We start from the raw sequence: 20,267 nt of genomic DNA on the forward strand, positions 1-20,267 counted from the left end.
TGTTCGAATCCCGCAGGCGGGTACCAATTTTTCTAATGAAATACGTACTGAACAAATGTTCACGATTGACTTCCACGGTGAAGGAATAACATCGTGTGATAACAATGAAATTCGGCTGTGAGCTTGTCCAAGGATATCATCATAAAATAGCCAAAATAAACAAAATCACAACCTAATAAATCCAGAGAAGTCGCAGCTAAAAGCTAGTTTAAAAACATTGAATAAACACGTAAAGTAATTAAAATTAAAAATCAAACATTAATCTGTTGTTTGTACAATACGTTCGTCTGACGTAGTCACGAGGAAAAGAAAAGAAAAAACTATTCAGACACATTTTGTGGTAATTGTTTTCCTTTTAATATTCTTTGGGGTAGCGCGTCTTTTAAGCACGCTCAGGAAGACTTACCATTCAAGACACTGCTGTCACGAAATAATTTAATCCTGTATTTGTATATAAGTTTTCATTATATTTAACCTACGACCTCTTTGTTTGGTTGTAAAGCAGCGCGTCATCGGCTAAGGGTAACATTTTCAATATGGCCGCTACGCGAAATAGTGGGAAAAAAGACATGTGGATATCGAACTGAAATGGCTATCGAAGAAAACCTTAAGCTAAGTATAGGTTCTTCTTCTCAGTCGTGTCACTCTTGACAGAGTTGTCGTGATCGTCATGTAGTGTTGGAAGGGGCAGTCTTGATGCGTCTCACGATGTCGCGCCATCTCTCAGTATTCAGCATTAAGTATAGGTATTTGTTTGTTTTTATGATTCGTCATTGATTTTCGTAAATGGAAAATGTGCATTACTATTAACCTAGGTAGTTTTTCACCGGGTCTTCTCAGTGGGTCGCGATTCCGATCCGACGGGAGATTCAGTGTAGCACCGCTCTTTTCTGGACTAGTGGTAGCAAGTTTTTATTAGATGGGTGGACGAGCTCACAGCCCACCTGGTGTTAAGTGTTACTAGAGCCCATAGACATCTACAACGCAAATGCGCTACCCACCTTGAGATATAAGTTCTAAGGTCTCAAGTATAGTTACAACGGCTGCCCCACCCTACAAACCGAATCGCATTACTGCTTCACGGCAGAAATAGGCAGGGTGGTGGTACATACCCGTGCGGACTCACAAGGCACCCTACTACCAGCGTCATAAGACTCCATACAACTCCATACAAATTTCTCTTTTAGAACTCCATACAAATTTGAGTTAACTTTTACGCTATCGAGATCGTTAAAAACTCGCACTCAGGATGCAAGGTAACGTTGTACGGGAGTGTCCGCCGTCGGCTCGCTTCATACATTACTGGCTCGCATAACATTCAACGACTAAATACATAGGTGTGAATTAAAATAAATAATAGTTTAAAAAAAAAACTAACAAAATACGCTTTTATAGAAAATCCAACTAAATTTTTTTAAAATAAATTTTATTTAAAAATACTGTAAGAAAAATGATTTTATTGTAAAAAAGGCGTGGGCTGCTTTTCAGGTTATTATCAAAATAACCATTCTACTCATATCTGTTCATAAAATATTTATAACTACTGATACCATGCACCTCACGCTTTTACAATAAAATCATTTTTCTTACACTATTTTTTTAATTCAAATTTATTAAAATTTATTTTCTATTTTTAGTTGATTTTCCATAAAGCGTATTTTGTTAGTTTTTTAAAAACTATTATTTATTTTTTATTTTTTAGTTGAAGTTCAATTTTTTCAATTCTTTTTTCAATTTTTTTTTAATATTTAATTGTCATCGGTCCTTAATAAGTATACCAAATTTCGAGTTAATCTGACGTTTTGAAGGGGGCCGAAATTATGTTCAAAGATTCCGTTACATACTAATATACTATTAAAACGTATCAAAAAAGACGGTTTTATTGAGCGGAAATTATAATTTGCGTAACTACTGGTGGTAGGACCTCTTATGAGTCCGCACTGGTAGGTACCACCGCCCTGCCTATTTCTGCCGTGAAGCAGTAATGCGTTTCAGTCTGAAGGGTAGGGCAGCCGTTGTAACTATACTGAGATCTTAGAACTTATGAACTTACGTTGTGAATGTCCATGGGCTCCGGTAACAGCTTAATACCGGGTGGGCTGTGAGATCGTCCACCCATCTATGCAATAAAAAAAGAAGAATTGCTCGCTCCGGGAATTTCAATATTGCAATAATTGTTACGTTATAATACTCATAGTAAAAATGAACATTTAAAAAAATCTAATATTTAAAAAACAAAACTATTATTTCAAAAAAAAAAGACATTACCGCTGAGTTTCTTGCCAGTTCTTCTCAGGACGGAGGCTAGTTTTTGTGAATTGGTGGTATTTCTTTTTGAAGTTCAACAAGTATGTACTTTCATTTATGTTGAATAAAAATGTTTTTTTATTTGATTTGTAGGTACATTACTTCATTTAAAAAAAATGCATTTGCATTTGCAACAGAACTTATGGCTGGACCAAACGCATTTGCATTTGTACATAATATATTACGTCTAACCACTCTTTATAAGCACACGAGATACGTGAAACCAATAAACGAATCTGAAATATCTTTCATATTTCAAACGAAAAAAAAAAAAAAAAATATGTACCTACCGCCCGACAAAAATTAGTATTCAGCATCCGTGCACCAGCTCCGAGGGTCTATTCGACTGATTTTCAGCATCTCAATGATTTGCCACTTCACCCGGTCAGAACGGGTCTTGAATAATAAACGAGATGATAGATTTTTGTTTTCGAATTTAATTTGCGTTCCGACGTAATGCCGTCCATTTTGTTTTTTTATTTATTTTTTTATTCGCTCTCACACTTAGGGTAGTTATGATGTTCAATAAACAAATTAATTTTGAATGAATATGTTTATTAGAGACGTTATATAAGTATTCATATTCATGTTTGTGCGGATTTGTAGATATTTTCGTTAGTGAAGTCGTCTTGGCCTAAAGGATAAGACGTCCGGTGCATTCGTATGTAGCGATGCACCGGTGTTCGAATCCCGCAGGCGGGTACCAATTTTTCTAAATGAAATACGTACTCAACAAATGTTCACGATTGACTACCGCGGTGAAGGAATAATATCGTGTAATAAAAATCAAACCCGCAAAATTATAATTTGTGTAATCACTGGTGGTAGGACCTCTTGGGAGTCCGCACGGGTAGGTACCACCACCCCGCTTATTTCCGCCGTGAAGCAGTAATGCGTTTCGGTTCGAAGGGTGGGGTAGCCGTTGTAACTATACTGAGACCTTAGAACTTATATCTCAAGGTGTGTGGCGCATTTTCGTTGTAGATGTCTATGGGCTCCAGTAACCACTTAACACCACCTGGTGTTAAGTGGTTACTGGGCTGTGAGCTCGTCCACCCATCTAAGCAATAAAAAGAAAAGAAAAAAAAACATGTAAGTTGGATTCTCCGGCATTCCGCTTTGAAGGGTGGGATAGCTGTAATACTATCGAGATTCAACCTCATGTCTCATGAGTAGGTCCGTGGGGGGCAGAATACGCCCTTTTAATATTAAATGCCGATTGGCTGTCGTATGCTCAGAGAACGCTGAACCTCTGAGTCGACTTTTACGACATTCATTCGAAGAGATGGTTATTCTATTGTATAGCAACATATAAGCTATAAGAATAGTTTCGGTGCACTATATTTCTATCAAGTTTTTTATTAGTCTTCGCTAGTGTAATAGGAAAATAGCAAAAAAAAACATGTGTCATTGCCAATGTCTCATCAAATTGAAACCGTAGAAAAACTACATTACTTCCGTACATCATACTTTTAAAACCGAGCCTTAGAGATCAACGCTTCAACGAATTCATCAATACCGTTGGCTCATAAATTTCGTCAATGCTCATTTCCAATTTACATAATAGCAAGCAAAGAAACAACTCTCAAAATATCAAAACAAAAGAACAGTGAAATCTCGAAACAGCAATTCTTAATTTTATTCAATACAGACTCACAATTAGAATTCGCCTTTCATAATGCCTCCAAAGCTGAAAGCACTTTAAGTATGCATCCGGAAAAGAAAAAAAAAGGGAGTGAAATTAATCGGGACGGCTCAAGAGCTTGCCGCGTCAAAAGAAAAGCAAATAAAACGGCAAGCGACAAAGTTTCCCGGTTACAGGCGAGGACAGCGGAGCGTAGGAGTCGACAATCAGATAATATTTTTATGTTCATCCGTGGTTAGGCCCGGTCCTATCTGGTTGTGAACTTGTCATCACTATCACAGAACATAGGATATTTGATAATTGCCCGAATCGCTCGCTAGCGATATTTTCAAGATACGCTTGCTTAAATACAAGTTCCGAACAACAACATAAGGACTATCGGTTTACCGATCAATCTGCTCGGTGGAAGGTCTTCCCTTCGCCGTAGATTCCAAATGATAGTACTGGTGGTAGGACGTCTTGTCAGCCCGCACGGGTAGGTACCACCACCCTGCCTATTTCTGCTGTGAAGCAGTAATGCGTTTCGGTTTGAAGGGCGGGGCAGCCGTTGTAACTATACTGAGACCTTAGAACTTATGTCTCAAAGTGCGTGGCGCATTTACGTTGTAGATGTCTATGGGCTCCAGTAACCACTTAACACCAGGTGGGCTGTGAGCTCGTCCACTCATCTAAGCAATAAAAAAAAAGACAAACGTGGTAGGAATCCGTTAAGTAATAGTGTTTATGTATATAGCTTAACAATGAGGTCACCTTGATCGTTCCGAACAATAGTATTCGGATCGTCGGTCTACCGAGAAATTTCACCTGATCGGTGGAAGATCTTTGTCATTGCTTCCAAAAACATTCTGAGCATCACAAGCGAATATGTGCCAACTAATTACGCACCTCAACACCGATATACTGTTTCACTATTAGTTGCACGCAACATGGTCCTTAATAATTCAATTTGGTCACGAAAAAAACGACCATTTGTTGAAGTGTATTATTGTGGCGGGTAGCCATCATACAACGCAAGATAATTGACAGATGCCTGAATCTCGCTTACGACATTTTCAAGATAAGCTTGCATATATACAAGTTCCGAACAACAACATTCGGACCGTCGGTCTACCGAGCAAATATCACCCGCTCGGTGGAAGATCTTCCCTTTGTCGTATATTCCCAAATTATTATACTGGCGCGAATCTACTTTTGGTGTCTGTGAAGCATTATTTTTCCAAAGTTTAATTACAATTCGTGAACAAATAACACCTTAATTCCACTTAAAGTTACATACTATACAACAGCAAGTACACCGCAACATACCTGCTATATTTTTTATATTTTCCAGAGTTTCTATAAATTAAAAGGTTGTCTGGAAGAGATCGCTTTTAGCGATAAGACCGCCTATTGTACAAACGTATCTGCTTTTTTTGATTGATTTTTGAATGTAAATTGTGTTTTGGTGTGCAATAAAGTGCATTCTCTCTCTCTCTCTCTCTCTCTCTCTCTCTCTCTCTCTCTCTCTCTCTCTCTCCTACTATACACACTTGAAACGTTTTTCAGTCACATAATCACAGTTGTATTTTATAGTTTACAAGTCATTTCTACGTATACACAGTAGTAAGAAGACAAAATGCTACTACATATTAAATCAAGTTTTTTATGAAAAATAATAATACTAGTAACCTCTCCAAGTAAATCTCTGTTCTTGAACTAAGTGGCGCGCTCCCGTACAAACATTGATTTATCTTGATACCACGGATTTACTCCCGTCCCTTTCTGACTTCCAATTCTCCCCCCTAACTTTATGTGCCTTATAAAATTTTCTTTTATATCCTCCCTTATTTCTTTCGTACGAATGTTTTGTGACCCGCATGCGGGGGCGTAATGAGGATAGGTATATTTCATGCACGTGTATACTTAGAAGTATGTGGCGTAGAATGTTGTCCTGGTGACTCGATTTTTATTTTATTTTATTTGTTAGGCACACACATCACAAGCTAAAAATATACATAAAAACACAAGTAAAAATTAGGTTTGAGTCTGGTCCGATTCCTGAGTGCTTTTTAGTTAGTTGGGTGGACGAGCTCACAGCCCACCTGGTGTTAAGTGGTTACCGGAGCCCATAGACATCTACAACGTAAATGCGCCCCCCACCTTGAGACATGAGTTCTAAGGTCTCAGTATAGTCACAACGGCTGCCCCACCCTTCAAGCCGAAACGCATTACGGGTGGTGGTATCTACCCGTGAGGACTCACAAGAGTCTTATTGTAGCGTCTTTGTGATTTTTCAGATTAAACAATATATAACAAATGCAGATTAAGGATTCGTTAAAGTTCTCAATTAAATGAGTTAAATATTCGCGGCCATTTACGATGTAAATGACGTGTTGTTACCACGATCTCATGTTGTGCGAGTTCTTGATTCTTTGTGACGTATAATGGAACTGACGCTTTCTCCACGCTGAAATGTTGAGAACTAATTTGATGTGATTGTGGCCTTCATACCTTGCCTTACGACATTTTCAAGACAAGCTTGCATATATAAAAGTTCTGAACAACGACATTCGGATAAGGTCTACCGAGCAATTAACCCGCTCGGTAGAAGATCTTCCCTTCGTCGTGTTTCTCAAATGATAAACGTGGTAGGAATTCATTAAGTAGTAGTGTTTATGTATATAACTAAACAATGCGGTCACCTTGATAGCACCCTAAAAAAACAAAATGGTTTAAAAAAAAAAACAAAAAAAAACCAAATTATTAATAAAAAAACAAAATGTTTTTTTTAAATCGTTCTAGAAACAATGGAAAAATCGGTGTCAATTTAAAAAAAATCGTTGAATAGAACATAGACAGTCCGTTATTTTCAAGTCGACCTAAAATAATATATGATATAATAATATTTTATTTATTTTCTCTCTTAAATACAAATAGAGATTAACCTTTATAATTTATTTTGTTAGCCTTTGGAAGAGCTGAAGTTTGTACTAGGTTCAAAATTTAAAAATAGCATAGTAAAATAATTTAAACTAGAGGTCCCGCAGTACTCGAAATTCGACTATAATTAATTGGAATTGTAAGTTTGTACACTATTATGATTGTATTTTATACTTTAAGACTACACTATAAAAAATATTAACAATGACAAACAATATTTAATCTATTCTCAATTTGACAACAGACGTCAAGAACAAAAGTTTGACAATAAATAGTATGCATGCGTGTGTGCGTCAAATACATGGTATGTAGTGTGTGTAATGTTTCTTTATTGATTTAATGTATCTTTTATGCATTATTTAAAAAAAAATATTAGCATTGTGCACTTCTTCTCTATATCTATATCTATACTAATATTATAAAGAGGAAAGATTTGTTTGTTTGTTTGTTTGTTTCGAATAGGCTCCGAAACTACTGGACCGATTTGAAAAATTCTTTTTCCATTAGAAGCCGACATTGTCCCTGATGAACATAGGCTACTTTTTTTAATTTTTTCTTTTTTTGGTTTCATGTGTGTTTTAATGTTTCCGAAGCGAAGCGAGAGCGGGTCGCTAGCTCTCTATAAGTGTAGAAAATTTCATACTCCTCCGTCCGCGCAATTTTCGTAAAAAGGGATACAAAGTTTTTGCTTCACGTATTAATATATCGATTTCATTTGCGAAAATTCCGAAGCGTCAAAATAAATATCGAATAGGAATTACTATAGATAAATATACATCGAGCTTAATCGATTAATTCGTGTCCCATGTGCGCTGCTTCCCCGGGGGCCAATACTCTGTCATATTGATTTTATATTGGCACAGGGTGGCCTCCGTTCGGGGTTTATAGCCCGACGTTCACAGTGTAACCGATCGGAAGTTACAGGGGCTAAAGTTTCCACGTACGATGAGGTTGCACGGCGATAGAGGCAGTATAACCAGTGAACGAATATCCAAATTGAAAATGGCGGATTACCTACACTATTTTTTTTATTTTTTATTTTTATTTATTTATTGGATAGATGGGGGGACACAGCCCATTTGGTGTTAACTGGTCACCTGAGCCTATAAATATCTAAAGAAGAAAGGAAAGGAAGAAAGGAATTATTAATACGCTTTTATTAGCTTCAGACGTTTGTAACGGAATCTTTGAATATGATTTTTTACCCCCTTCAAAACGTCGGATTAACTTGAAATTTTGTATACTTATTAAGGATCGATGACAATTCAATATTAAAAAATATATATTGAAAAAATTGAAATTGAACTAAAAAATAGAAAATAAATTTTAATAAATTTTATTTAAAAATAGTGTAAAAAAAATTGTTTTTTTGTAAAAAAAAGATTTTATTGTAAAAAAAAGCGTGTGGTGCTTTTCAGGATATTATCAAAATAACCCTTCTACTCATATCTGTTCATACAATATTTATAACTACTGATACTATGCACCCCGCGCTTTTTTACAATAAAATCATTATTTTTACACTATTTTTAATTTATTCACTAAGCATAGTGAAAATGAGTTATTACCTAAGTTAATAAATTCTACAATGTAAATGCCGCCACCCACCTTGAGAGTTCTAAGGTCTCAGTATAGTTGCAACGGCTGCCTCACCCTTCAAACCGAAACGCATTACTGCTTCACGGCTGAAAAAGGCAGGGCGGTGGTACCTACTCGTGCGGACTCATAAGAGGTCCTACCACCAGTAGTTACGCAAATTATAATTTCGCGGGTTTGATTTTTATTACACGATGTTATTCCTTCACCGTGGAAGTCAATCGTGAACGTTTTTTAAATACATATTTCAATAGAAAAATTGGTACCCGCCTGCGGGATTCGAACACCGGTACATCACTCCATACGAATGCTCCGGACGTCTTATCCTATAGGCCACGACGACTTCAAAACATTACACTAATGTCAAAATAGTTTTAATGGCGATATCTATCTGAACGTGCTAATCTCAGAAACTACTGTCCGATTTGAAAAATTCTTTCAGTGTTAGATAACTCATGTATTGAGAAAGGCTACAGGCTATATAAAATCACAGTAAGACCAATACAAGTGGAGCACCATCAAATAATGTTTCAAAATTGAGGTTTAAATAGCTCCATATCATTCTATAATTCAAAAATATTTTTACTTTCTACGTAAATGAAGTGGGGGTAAAATGTAGTGTTATGCCAAAGTAACTAAATATTTCACGCGGACGGAGTCGCGGACAAAAGCTATTTACATTACAAAGGCATAGGGAATCTTAACGGATGCTATGCGTCTGGGCTTCCGGGTAGGTATGATTGTGTTTATTTTTTTCAATTCGTGTGCACATTACAACCTCTGATCATAGTAAAGCATTTGAAGCTTATGCCCAAAAAGATTTATCTGGAACATTCTGTATATACCTATAACTCAAAAAAAAAAAGATTTTCTCGAAAAATTATAAAATTGTAACTACACTGACACCGTAGTATTCACATCTCAAGGTGTTGGCATTTACGTTATAGATTTCTATGGGCTCCAGTAACTGACTTATTAACCAGGTGGGCTATGAGCTCGTCCCCCAACTATTCAATAAATAAATAAAAACCTCCAAAATCATTAGCGTATTTCTTTATTTTTTTGTTGAAACCCGAATGCTTAATACAATTGAAATCATCTAAAACACAACTCAAAGCTTACCGGATAACGAGGTAATGACAAAATTCGATTTGCCCATTCGAACATTGTTGGTACAATGCTCACGATAATTCTGTTAGTACTGTTCGTGACGTGATTGACACCCCCTTTGAACTGTTACGGACCGCAGAGCACGGAACCGACAGAGATGACGGAAATTTTTAATGACCAAACTAAATATAGATTTTTTTATATACGACGGAGAGACTGGTTCCATTGTGTTTATAAAATAATGACGTCAGTGTCGCTAACGTAATTCTATTCATCATTACCGTTATTGCCTTCCATAGTGACTGTAATTAAGACTCACTATTCCAATTACTGCATTTCAAGTGTACAACGATATCAACAGAGAAGCTCCACCTCGGTCGGCTGCTCGAGTCGGAATGTTTTGTGTATGTGTGTGGTTTTTTTCAATTCTCTTGAATACCATCGTAAACAGTTGTTAACATACTTAATATTAAAGAAACAGTTAATTTTAACTATTTTTAGTTAACTAAATAGTGACCCTGCTATTTAGTTAACAAAGATTAGTTATAATTAACTGTCTCGTCAACATTAAAATTGTTGCTTAAGGGTTATAAATCCAACGCAAGTCAACAATTTGTTTAAGACGGTATCTAGGAGGATTTATGAACAAACTACCCCCACTGTTCTACTATAAATACGAGTTACTTTTGTAGCACAACACATTCCGACTCTGAAGCTGACGTCATCATTTTAAAAAAAACACCATGGAACCAGCCTCTCTGTCATATATTATTGCTCGAACTATCTTTACTGCGACCATTAAACAGTATTCCAGAGTTTAAACACTACGAAAAAGATTAGCAGAGTTTATTTTGAGGGTGTTTTCGTAACACAATGAAAACTGCATTATACTCGAACAAACAAACAAACAAACAAACAAACAAACAAACAAACAAACAAACAAACAAACACACAAACAAACAAACAAACAAACAAACAATATATTTATATAAACAGGTAACGAATCTATAATTATTTTATGTTCATTTCGCATGTTCTTAGTCCTGTGGCATTTCGATTTCCATTGACTGCGCTCGACACTAATGTAGGTAAGTAAATAAACGCAATAACGGGGATAGTGTCTTTTGTTCCGCAATTAACTGCAACTCGATTTCGTTGGTGGCCCGTTGAAGGGATGTTTGTTAATGTACATTAAGAACTTGACGATTCTGGAATTTTCTCAAGTCGTTTTCAGTTCAAAATCTATATATATAAATGAATTGCTGTTCGTTAGTACTTTTTTTTATTTTTTTTTTATTGCTTAGATGTTCGGACGAGCTCACAGCCCACCTGGTGTTAAGTGGTTACTGTAGCCCATAGACATCTACGGCGTAAATGCGCCACACACCTTGAGATATAGTTCTAAGGTCTCAGTATAGTCACAACGGCTACCCCACCCTTCAAACCGAAACGCATTACTGCTTCACGGCAGAAATAGGCGGGGCGGTGGTACCCGTGCGGACTCACAAGAGGTCCTACCACCAGTAAAAAGTAGTCTCGCTAAAACTCGAGAGCGGCTGGACTGATTTGACTCATTTTGGTCTTGAATTATTATGTGGAAGTCCAGAGAAGGTTTAAAAGGTAGATAAATATGAAAATGCTCGGAATTAAATAAAAATGACATGTTTGTTTTTCCTTCGATGTGTCCCCCGTCGGACGGATTCCTTTTGTTTGTTTTAAGTTTATTTTATACAAAAGCTTAGGTCTTTTATTTATCGATTGGGGCACTACGAAGTCTGGCGGGTCAGCTATTATTATTGAAAAAAAAACCAACATTTGTTTGTGTTATTATTTTTTCCCTGCCTATGCTGATAGCTTTGAGAAGCTATATCAGCGTTATCCTAGCATATAGGTGAGCTCTTAGGCCTCAAACCGGAGGTGTTGCCAACATTGGCCCTGGCTAGAGCCGTGCTTCGCAGAATCTACCTCCAGATCGGAAACGCTACCCACTGAGAAGATCCAGCGAGAAACTCAGTGGGCCTTGTTTGTATAATAATAGGTCTTTGAAAGAGAACTTGCTCTTTTAATAATCGGATTGTTGAACCGCTTTATTACTATACTTTTATTGCTCGATGGGTGAAGCCCAGAGACATAAACAACATAAACAACATAAATTCCGCCACCCGTATTAAGACATGAGTTCTAAGTCCCAGTTTTAACAGTACAACGGCTACTCTATTACGGCTACTTTATTACTGGTGGTAGGACCTCTTGTGAGTCCGCACGGGTGGGTAATCAAATCAAATCAAATCAAAAAATTTTGATTCAAAATAAATGAAAGTACATACTTATTGAACGTCAAAAGAACTACCGCCAATTCACAAGAACTAGCCTCCGTCCTGAGAAGAATTGGCAAGAAACTCAGCGGGCATGTTTTTTTTTTTTAATATTAGTTTTTTTTTAAATATTCATTTTTACATGAGTATAATAACATAACAATTATTACAATATTGAACTGCCCGGAGCGAGCAACTCATTTCCACTTTGTGCAATCTTCTAGATAATTTGACTTTAAAGTAAGCTTTATTGCACAGATGTTCTTTAATAGTTTTCTTAAACCTATGTATATGTAGGTTCTGAACATCTTGTGGGATTTTATTGTACAGGCGCACAGGTAACATCACCCAGCCCATTTCTGCCGTAAAGCAGGAATGCGTTTCGGTTTGAAGGGTGGGGCAGCCGTCGTAACTATACTTGAGACCTTAGAACTTATATCTCAAGGTGGGTGGCGCATTTACGTCGTAGATGTCTATGGGCTCCAGTAACCACTTCACCAGGTGGGCTGTGAGCTCGTCCACCCGTCTAAGCAATAAAATAAAAAAATACTCCTTTCAAACCGAAATGCATTACTGCTTTGCGGCGAGGTGGTGACTGGTGGTACCTACCCGTGCGGACTCACAAGAGGTCCTACCACCAGTAAAGACGTAGCTTAAGCAATATTAATAAAACATTGTTTGATGTTGATGTTTTCTTTGTTTTTATTATCAAGTTGACGGGAATATAATGCTTAGAGAATTTAGCTCAGCATAAATAGAATTAGGTAATTAAAAAAAAAGTGAAACTTTCTTGCGGTGATTAGTATTATGGTTTTCTTAATTTTTCATCCTGAAATCAAATTTCTCTTGTAATAGGGAATACTGTGTATAAGAGAAACAACATAGCTCGCTTTCTCCCTCTCTCCACGGTCGAGTGGTTCGCGAGACGCTCTGTCTAGTTTCTCACTCTTGCTCGTCGTAAATTGTGTATTTTCTCTCTAGCTGTAACGAATTTGTTACGAGTTAAATTTAACACCTAACGCGCCTAAAGAAATTGCACTTCAAAAACTAATCTACCTAGTGATGTGTTACGGATAATTATTAAAATTTATAATTTGATATATATGATATACGGTTATTTCTTGAATTTTAAAAGCAAACTTTCAACTCGAAAGCTACGTATGTATTGGTCTTTGAATTCTATGATATCACCTAATACTATAATAGTTCTAATACTACCTAGTGTAAAAATCTGTTGTATCGAATTGCTGGCCATCTGTCATAAGTCATTAGCACTAAAGTCTAAGCCATTGCAGAAACACTAATAACAGTAAAAAGTAAATCAGATGAACGAATTGCAACCTTTTATAACACAAACCAATAGTCACACAAATATAATATATTTGATCAGATTCATCGAAAAGTGAACTTATGCATCAATAAATCACGTCAATGAATACAGATACGTTAGCAAAATATTATATCTATTAAAATTCCTCAACACTTAAATAAATCGAATCACCCCTAGTATTTCATTTTATCGTCTGGTACCAATCACTTAATTGACTTGCCACATTATCCCTAATCTCTGGCCGCGTAATTCTTGCTATAGTCAACGATCTTAAAACTTACAAGTTAAAGTTGAGAATGGCTTGGAGCGACTTCATAAAAACGTTCAGCGTAGGGGTGTCACGGCCCCTTATACTGTGAAAGTGGAAACGTATTAGGACGAAAGGGTATGATTTGAAATGGTCATTTTATTAATTGTGTATTTATTTGAGATGTTTAGTTTGAATCTCGATCTGAGTCACTAGAACTGTTACGCAATTCTCGACTTTATTGATGGACATAGCAGCTGTGTGACTATACCATTGTTTTTTTTTCTAATTAAAAACACGTGTGGCACTCGGGGACTGCCGCGGTAAAGGTTTACATAGCATTTTTATCAACTTATGCAATTATAATTAGACACTAACACAAGCGCAACGTGTGAATGTGTTGAACGCAAGCTACACGGTAGGCGGTTAGGTTTTATTTTCGTTACGGAATTTCTTGATTTGGTCGCCGCGCTCAAAGCCCGCGATAAAAGCTATGCAATAACTTAAAAATGTAGATATTAGAATATTTTTACGATCGATTTTCATTATGAAGGAACAACTCCGAAGCCGCGAAAGTAAGAAATTTTCGTATTTCTCTTGATTAATAGGGTCCAGTTTGAAGGGTTAGAAGGCAATTGAGACTGTCCTAGAGAGCAAAGAAAGAAAAGTAGAAATAAAAAAATATAATCTAAGTATTGTTGTCCACAGAAGAGAACCAGTCGCCGTTGCGTTGGTCGCCGCCATCCTCTGCAGCTCTGGTGGCTGCAGCGCTCGCGCCCCCGGCCCTACGACCCTGGCTACCAGAGCCTCCCACGAAGAAGTCCAACCATTTGGGTAAGACAGGTTCGCATCGGATACCACAGGATCCCGTTCGATGATTCTGAGCGGTCCGCTTGAGACGCTTCCAAAACCGCGGGAAATTTAAATTTGGAATACAACTAAATTAATAAGATTATTTTTATCTTGAAAACATGTTTTTTTTTATTGCTTGGATGGGTGGACGAGCTCACAGCCCACCTGGTGTTAAGTGGTTACTGGAGCGCATAGACATCTACAACGTAAGTGCGTCATAGTTACAACGGCTGCCCCACCCTTCAAACCGAAACACATTAAAGCTTCACGGCAGAAATAGGCAGGGCGGTGGTACCTACCCGTGTGGACTCACAAGAGCTCCTACCACCGGTAATATAAAATAGTGTAGGTGCGTAAAATATAGGTATGTACATTTGAGTTTGTAAAAAGAACAGAATTTCAATTTAAATTTTCGCGTCACCTAACGCCATTTTGAAATTAGAATACCTCTTTAATGTGCCTTTTCTGTACTCCATTACGTTTCATGGAAGTCAATCTTGCTACTTTTTAACTAATCAATTTAGTCGTTCCTGATGCTAAATTGACCATTCTGTATTCAAATTCATATGTCAAGTATGTAATCGTTAAAGTTTTTGCGTAATGTTCTATAAGGTTTAAATTGTACGAAGTTAGGCCATTTGTAATTTTCTCTATATTTTCGAAATTCGAAATTCATGAAAACGAATAAGCTCTTGAACGGTATAGCAATCCTTATTACAACAGAGAATTAATTCTACTTCATGACGTCATTTACATTTTCTTATTAGAATGCTTACTTGTTACGCCCGATTAGTAAGTAGTCATATATTTGGTACATCTTGTGAACGACTGTTACTTTCTACTTACTTATCTCAGGTCTGATATGCGTTGTCTGCGGCGACACGAGCTCCGGGAAGCACTATGGGATCCTCGCCTGCAACGGCTGCAGTGGATTCTTCAAAAGATCCGTCAGAAGGAAACTTATTTACCGGTATGTGCCCGATCATTCAAAAAAGTCCTTCTCGAGTCGCTACACTGTTTCAACTCTTATTCTGCAGTGTTTCTTTAGACGCAGTTCAATTGTAATTAGCCCATTGAGTTTCTCGCTGGGTCTTCTCATTGGTCGCGATTCCGATCCGGTGGTAGATTCAGCGAAGTACAGCTCTTGCTACGGCTAGTGGTTAGCAAATTCTCTAAGGTTGAGCCTGTGAGCTCACCTACACCTACCCCTAGGGAAAAAATATATCAATTGTAATCAGGTTTATTCAAATTTAAACAATTTTTTAAGGTTTTATTTCGTGTTTTTTTTATTATCACTATATCATCAGTGACGTTTCGAATACATAACAGTTTCCGTGGTTGAGGATTAAAAAAATAATAATTTGAGGTTATACCGTAAAATTAGTATTAATTACATCTTCGACTAGATTACTAAATTTATTCATTTTCAATAAAATGATTGATCATCCCACTTGGTGTTAAGTGATTACTGAAGCACATAGCTATCTACAACGTAAATGCGCCACCCACCTCGAGATATAAGTTCTAAGGTCTCAGTATAGTTACAACGGCTACACCACCCTTCGAACCGAAACGCATTACTGCTTCACGGCGGAAATAGGCGGGGTGGTGGTACCTACCCGTGCGGACTCCCAAGAGGTCCTACCACCAGTGATTACGCAAATTATAATTTTGCGGGTTTGATTTTTATTACACGATGTTATTCCTTCACCGTGGAAGTCAATCGTGAACATTTGTTGAGTACCTACGTATTTCATTAGAAAAATTGGTACCCGCCTGCGGGATTCGAACACCGGTAATGAAATACGTACTTAACAAATTAATGTTCACGATTGACTTCCACGGTGAAGGAATAACATCGTGTAATAAAAATTAAAACCGCAAAATTATAATTTGCGTAATGACTGGGGGTAGGACCTCTTGTGAATCCGCACGGGTAGGTACCACCGCCCTGCCTATTTCTGCCGTGAAGCAGTTATGCGTTTCGGTTAAAAGGTGGGGCAGCCGTTGTAGATGTCTATGGGCTCCAGTAACCACTCAACACCAGGTGGGCTGTGAGCTCGTCCACACATCTAAGCTATACAAAAATAATGAAAAAATTCAGTAATCAGTAATTCATTTATCGAATATAACATGTTTATAATTTTTTTATAAGACGACCTCTTTTCCAGCTGAAGTTCGTTTTAACAAAAAAAAAAAAAGAATCTATATCGAAAAAAAAAGAAACAATTGAAATTTGTGAAATATTGCACCACGTGTATTAAGAGACAATTACTAAAATTGAAACGCTCCTTCACAGGTCACGACCTTAATTAAAACCATTTTATATTTGACAACCGAAAACGGAAATCTTTACAGCGTTTTACAATGAATAAAAAACTCACCCGACCGCACTGTTAAGTTTGTATTAAAATAGATCAAACCAACACAGCTATTTACACAGATGTAGAATCTTTCGTATAGGCCGCATGAATGAGTAACTTTTTTCTTCTTCATTTCAAACAAGTGAAATCTATGTTTCGTCACAATTTAAATATTGTGTTTCTATGAAATTATGTCAAAAGGTTTTCGGAATACGTTGCTCAATCTAGCTTTTCATTATAATTTATTCATGTTTAATGTTTTTGTGTGATGAGTGTTCAGGTGTTTTATATGAAAATGTTTTTTTTTTTTTAATGTGAACCAAATCTTGTGTTATAATATATAAGTATATACAACGGCGCTAGCCACAAGGAATTTTTTAATATTGTTTTTTTTTTTTCGTTGTTTAAGTGGTTACTGGAGCCTATAGATATCTACAACGTAAATGTGCCACCCACATTGAGATTTAAGTTCTAAGGTCTCAAGTAAGTTATTTATAAGTATAGTATTTGATATACGGGCTCAGCCAATAGAAACAATAATGACGTTATTGGCCAACGACTGAGCTTTGAGCCTTGTTGCCCCATTAAGCTAATCAAAAGTGGCAGCTACCGTCATTTTGAATTTAGAAAATTCTACGCGGCTCGTCGCTAGGCAATCTTGCTTATATCTGCCGCCAAGCGGGCGTTCCTCATTGGAGGGTACAGAGAATGGTGACACTCACGTTGTAATATCTCGCTTTGGTTTCTAATCAATACCAGGTAGACCGAGAGAATGTCTGCCTACCTAGTGCAGTAAATCTTTTTAACAAGTGAAGGTAGAAGCCACTGAGTTACTCACCGGATCTTCTCATTAGTCGCGATTCCGATCCGGTGGTAGATTCAGCGAAGCATTGTTCTTGTTGGGCCTAGTGTAAGCGAGTTCTCTCAGGTTGAACCTCCTGAGTTCACTTATTAGTCCGCGGGTAGTTGGAATAGCCCGTTAAGTTGCCTAGGATTAAGTAGGACAAAAGGAGTGGATTGAAATTAGTTGTCCGTAATTTCAATGCTTCGACAAACGCACACCGAATTGCAAATACTTAAAACTACTTTTTAACACGCTTTCATTATAATATAATAATTTGGTATGTACATTTGTTTGTTTGTAACGATATCTTTGAATGTAATGTTCACCAAGACGTCGCTTTATTAACCTCACTGCTTAGTGTGAGGTTTTTAACTTCTCGATCGCGTAAAAGTTAACTTAAATTTGTATGAAGTTGGAGCAGTGCCCCTACGTTTGCCGCTAGGGGCGCTGTAAGCACACAGTATCGACAGAAAAAAAATAATAATTAAATCAATTATTACTACGATTTATTGGCCAATATAGTGCTTTATTTTGAATTTTGAATTTACATATTTGGTTTAATTTTCGGTAAAGTATTCGACATTTCGGAAATATAAACCGCTATATCGCACCGCTAAACATTGTTTTTTTTTTATTGCCCTTGTAGGCAGCCGAGCATACGGCCCACATGACGGTAAGTGGTTACCGTCGCCCATGGACTTCAGCAATGCCAGGAGCACAGCCAGGCCGCTGCCTACGGTAAAGTGTTTAAGTATGACTCGTGGAAAACGGTAGAAAATTCTGTAAATACAGTTATTGCTAATAAAACAAATATCGCACCGGATATCGTTACAAAGGTTTCACTCTTAAGCAGTTTTTGTGTGTCACATCTAGTGATTCAACACCAAGTCATCTGACTCAACTATTGTAGTGGTGATATTAATTTGTTTATCTAACGTCATCGCTGTCAGCTCACAGTTGTCATATGAGGTGTTCAGAAATTGTAATCTCTGAAGTCGTCGTGGCCTAAAGGATATGACGTCCGGTGCGTTCGTATCGAGCGATACGACTAGCAGTGTTCGAATCCCGCAGGTTAAGGCCAATTTTTCTAATCAAATAAGGTATTCATGCTCACGAATGACTTCCACGATTAAAGATTAATCGAGATCGCGACTCACAGTCGTATTCGCGTTGTGATGCCCACGGGCTCCGGTAACCATTTAGCACCATGTGTGCAGTGAGCTCATTCACTTGTCTTAGCAATAAAAAAGCACACACTAGACCTTAAACTTCTCATATTGGGAGCCATTTTATCAATGTAGCTGAATCCAGGGGCTTACAAAATACAACATAGGACTAACTCAATGGTCTTTATTGGTAGCCCACTGAGTTTCTCGCTGGATCTTCTCAGTGGGTCGCGATTTCGATCCGGTGGTAGATTTAACGAATCACTGCGCTTGCTAGAGCTAGTGTTAGCAAATTCTCCCAGGTTGAGCGTGTGAGCTTACCTAACCGTCTGCGCGTGGCTACAATAGCCTCTTAGACTACCAGGGAATAGGTAGGAAAACAAAATTGACATATTAAAACATTTAGTGTCCGACCACCCAAATAATCCACTCGATTTTATTTCTTTTTAGTGCTTAGAACGGTGGACGAGCTCACAGCCTACCTGGTGTGAAGTGGTTACTGCAGCCCATAGACATCTACGACGTAAATGCGCCACCCACCTTGAGATATAAGTTATAAGGTCTCTAGTAGGTATAGTTACAACGGCTGCCCCACCCTTCAAACTGAAACGCATTACTGCTTCACGGCAGAAATAGGCGGGGTGGTGGTACCTATCCGCGCGGACTCACAAGAGGTCCTACCACTAGTAGAGTTAATTGGTTGTACATATTTCAAACGTTAAGATGAAAAGTGTATCAAAATGACATCTTCCACCCTATCCACAAAGACATTCTCTCAGCAGCCGAACAATAGATAGGTATTTTCTTAGTTTCTTTCGCGTTGTTAAGCATTTTTTCCATAATAAGTAGAGCTACCAGCGAATAGGAAAAAAGGTGGAGTATATTATACTAGAGTATACAAGCAGGGACCACAGAAATATATAGGACTAGCCGTAGTCGCCCGATTCGCTGCGCATTTAAAATTAATATTATTATTTCTCACCCCCACAAAGATTCTCACCAATAACGCCCCCGCAACTGGTGTAGGGAGTCCAACACTCATATAAATATTAGCCTATCCATTAAGTACATGTATTTTCTACATGGGTACCAAGTTTCAAGTCAATCGGATGCACGGTTCAGTAGTTATAACGGAACATCCGTAAAAACCACTGTAGTTTTATATGTTACTCGTAGTATAGATAGTGGTGCCAAATACGGACGGCATGTAGTTAGTACTATCATATATATTATATTATATCTGTCTGTATAGTACATGGTGGATATATAGTATAGTTGAGGACGGATTGTCTCAATATAAACTCCGATACTCACCTAACGTTAAGTGGAGTTCGTTCACATATGCACCTTTATGATTGAAGTGGCCTAACAATTTTTTTTAAAGAAAATGATTTTCATAGTTTTAACGAGGTATAAATAATATGTTTTTTTTATCAGTTGTAATTATTATTTTTTTGAGTTTGATGGTTAAATTTAAACTTTAGCCTAAAAAAAAGGGTGCGTGTACTTATGTGCGCGCGTAAGAAGTTATACTTTATTTTTATTAAATTTATTTCTTTTTTATTTAAATATT

The 20,267-nt window shown here is 37.3% G+C and overlaps 1 protein-coding gene across 2 annotated transcripts in view; it reads left to right on the top strand.

The window, feature by feature from the left end:
- Positions 1–20,267, top strand: part of LOC114250117 (Hormone receptor 51) — a 59,278-nt gene that overhangs the window by 3,792 nt on the left and 35,219 nt on the right. For both annotated transcript variants that reach the window (XM_089739021.1, XM_089739022.1), the window contains 2 exons: positions 14,178–14,303; positions 15,177–15,291. In XM_089739021.1, the coding sequence (XP_089595147.1) occupies positions 14,178–14,303; positions 15,177–15,291 (241 nt within the window). The remainder of the gene's footprint in view (positions 1–14,177; positions 14,304–15,176; positions 15,292–20,267) is intronic.

Source organism: Bombyx mandarina, chromosome 28 (genome assembly GCF_030267445.1).
Source record: "Bombyx mandarina strain Sakado chromosome 28, ASM3026744v2".
NCBI classification, from domain to species: Eukaryota; Metazoa; Arthropoda; class Insecta; order Lepidoptera; family Bombycidae; genus Bombyx; species Bombyx mandarina.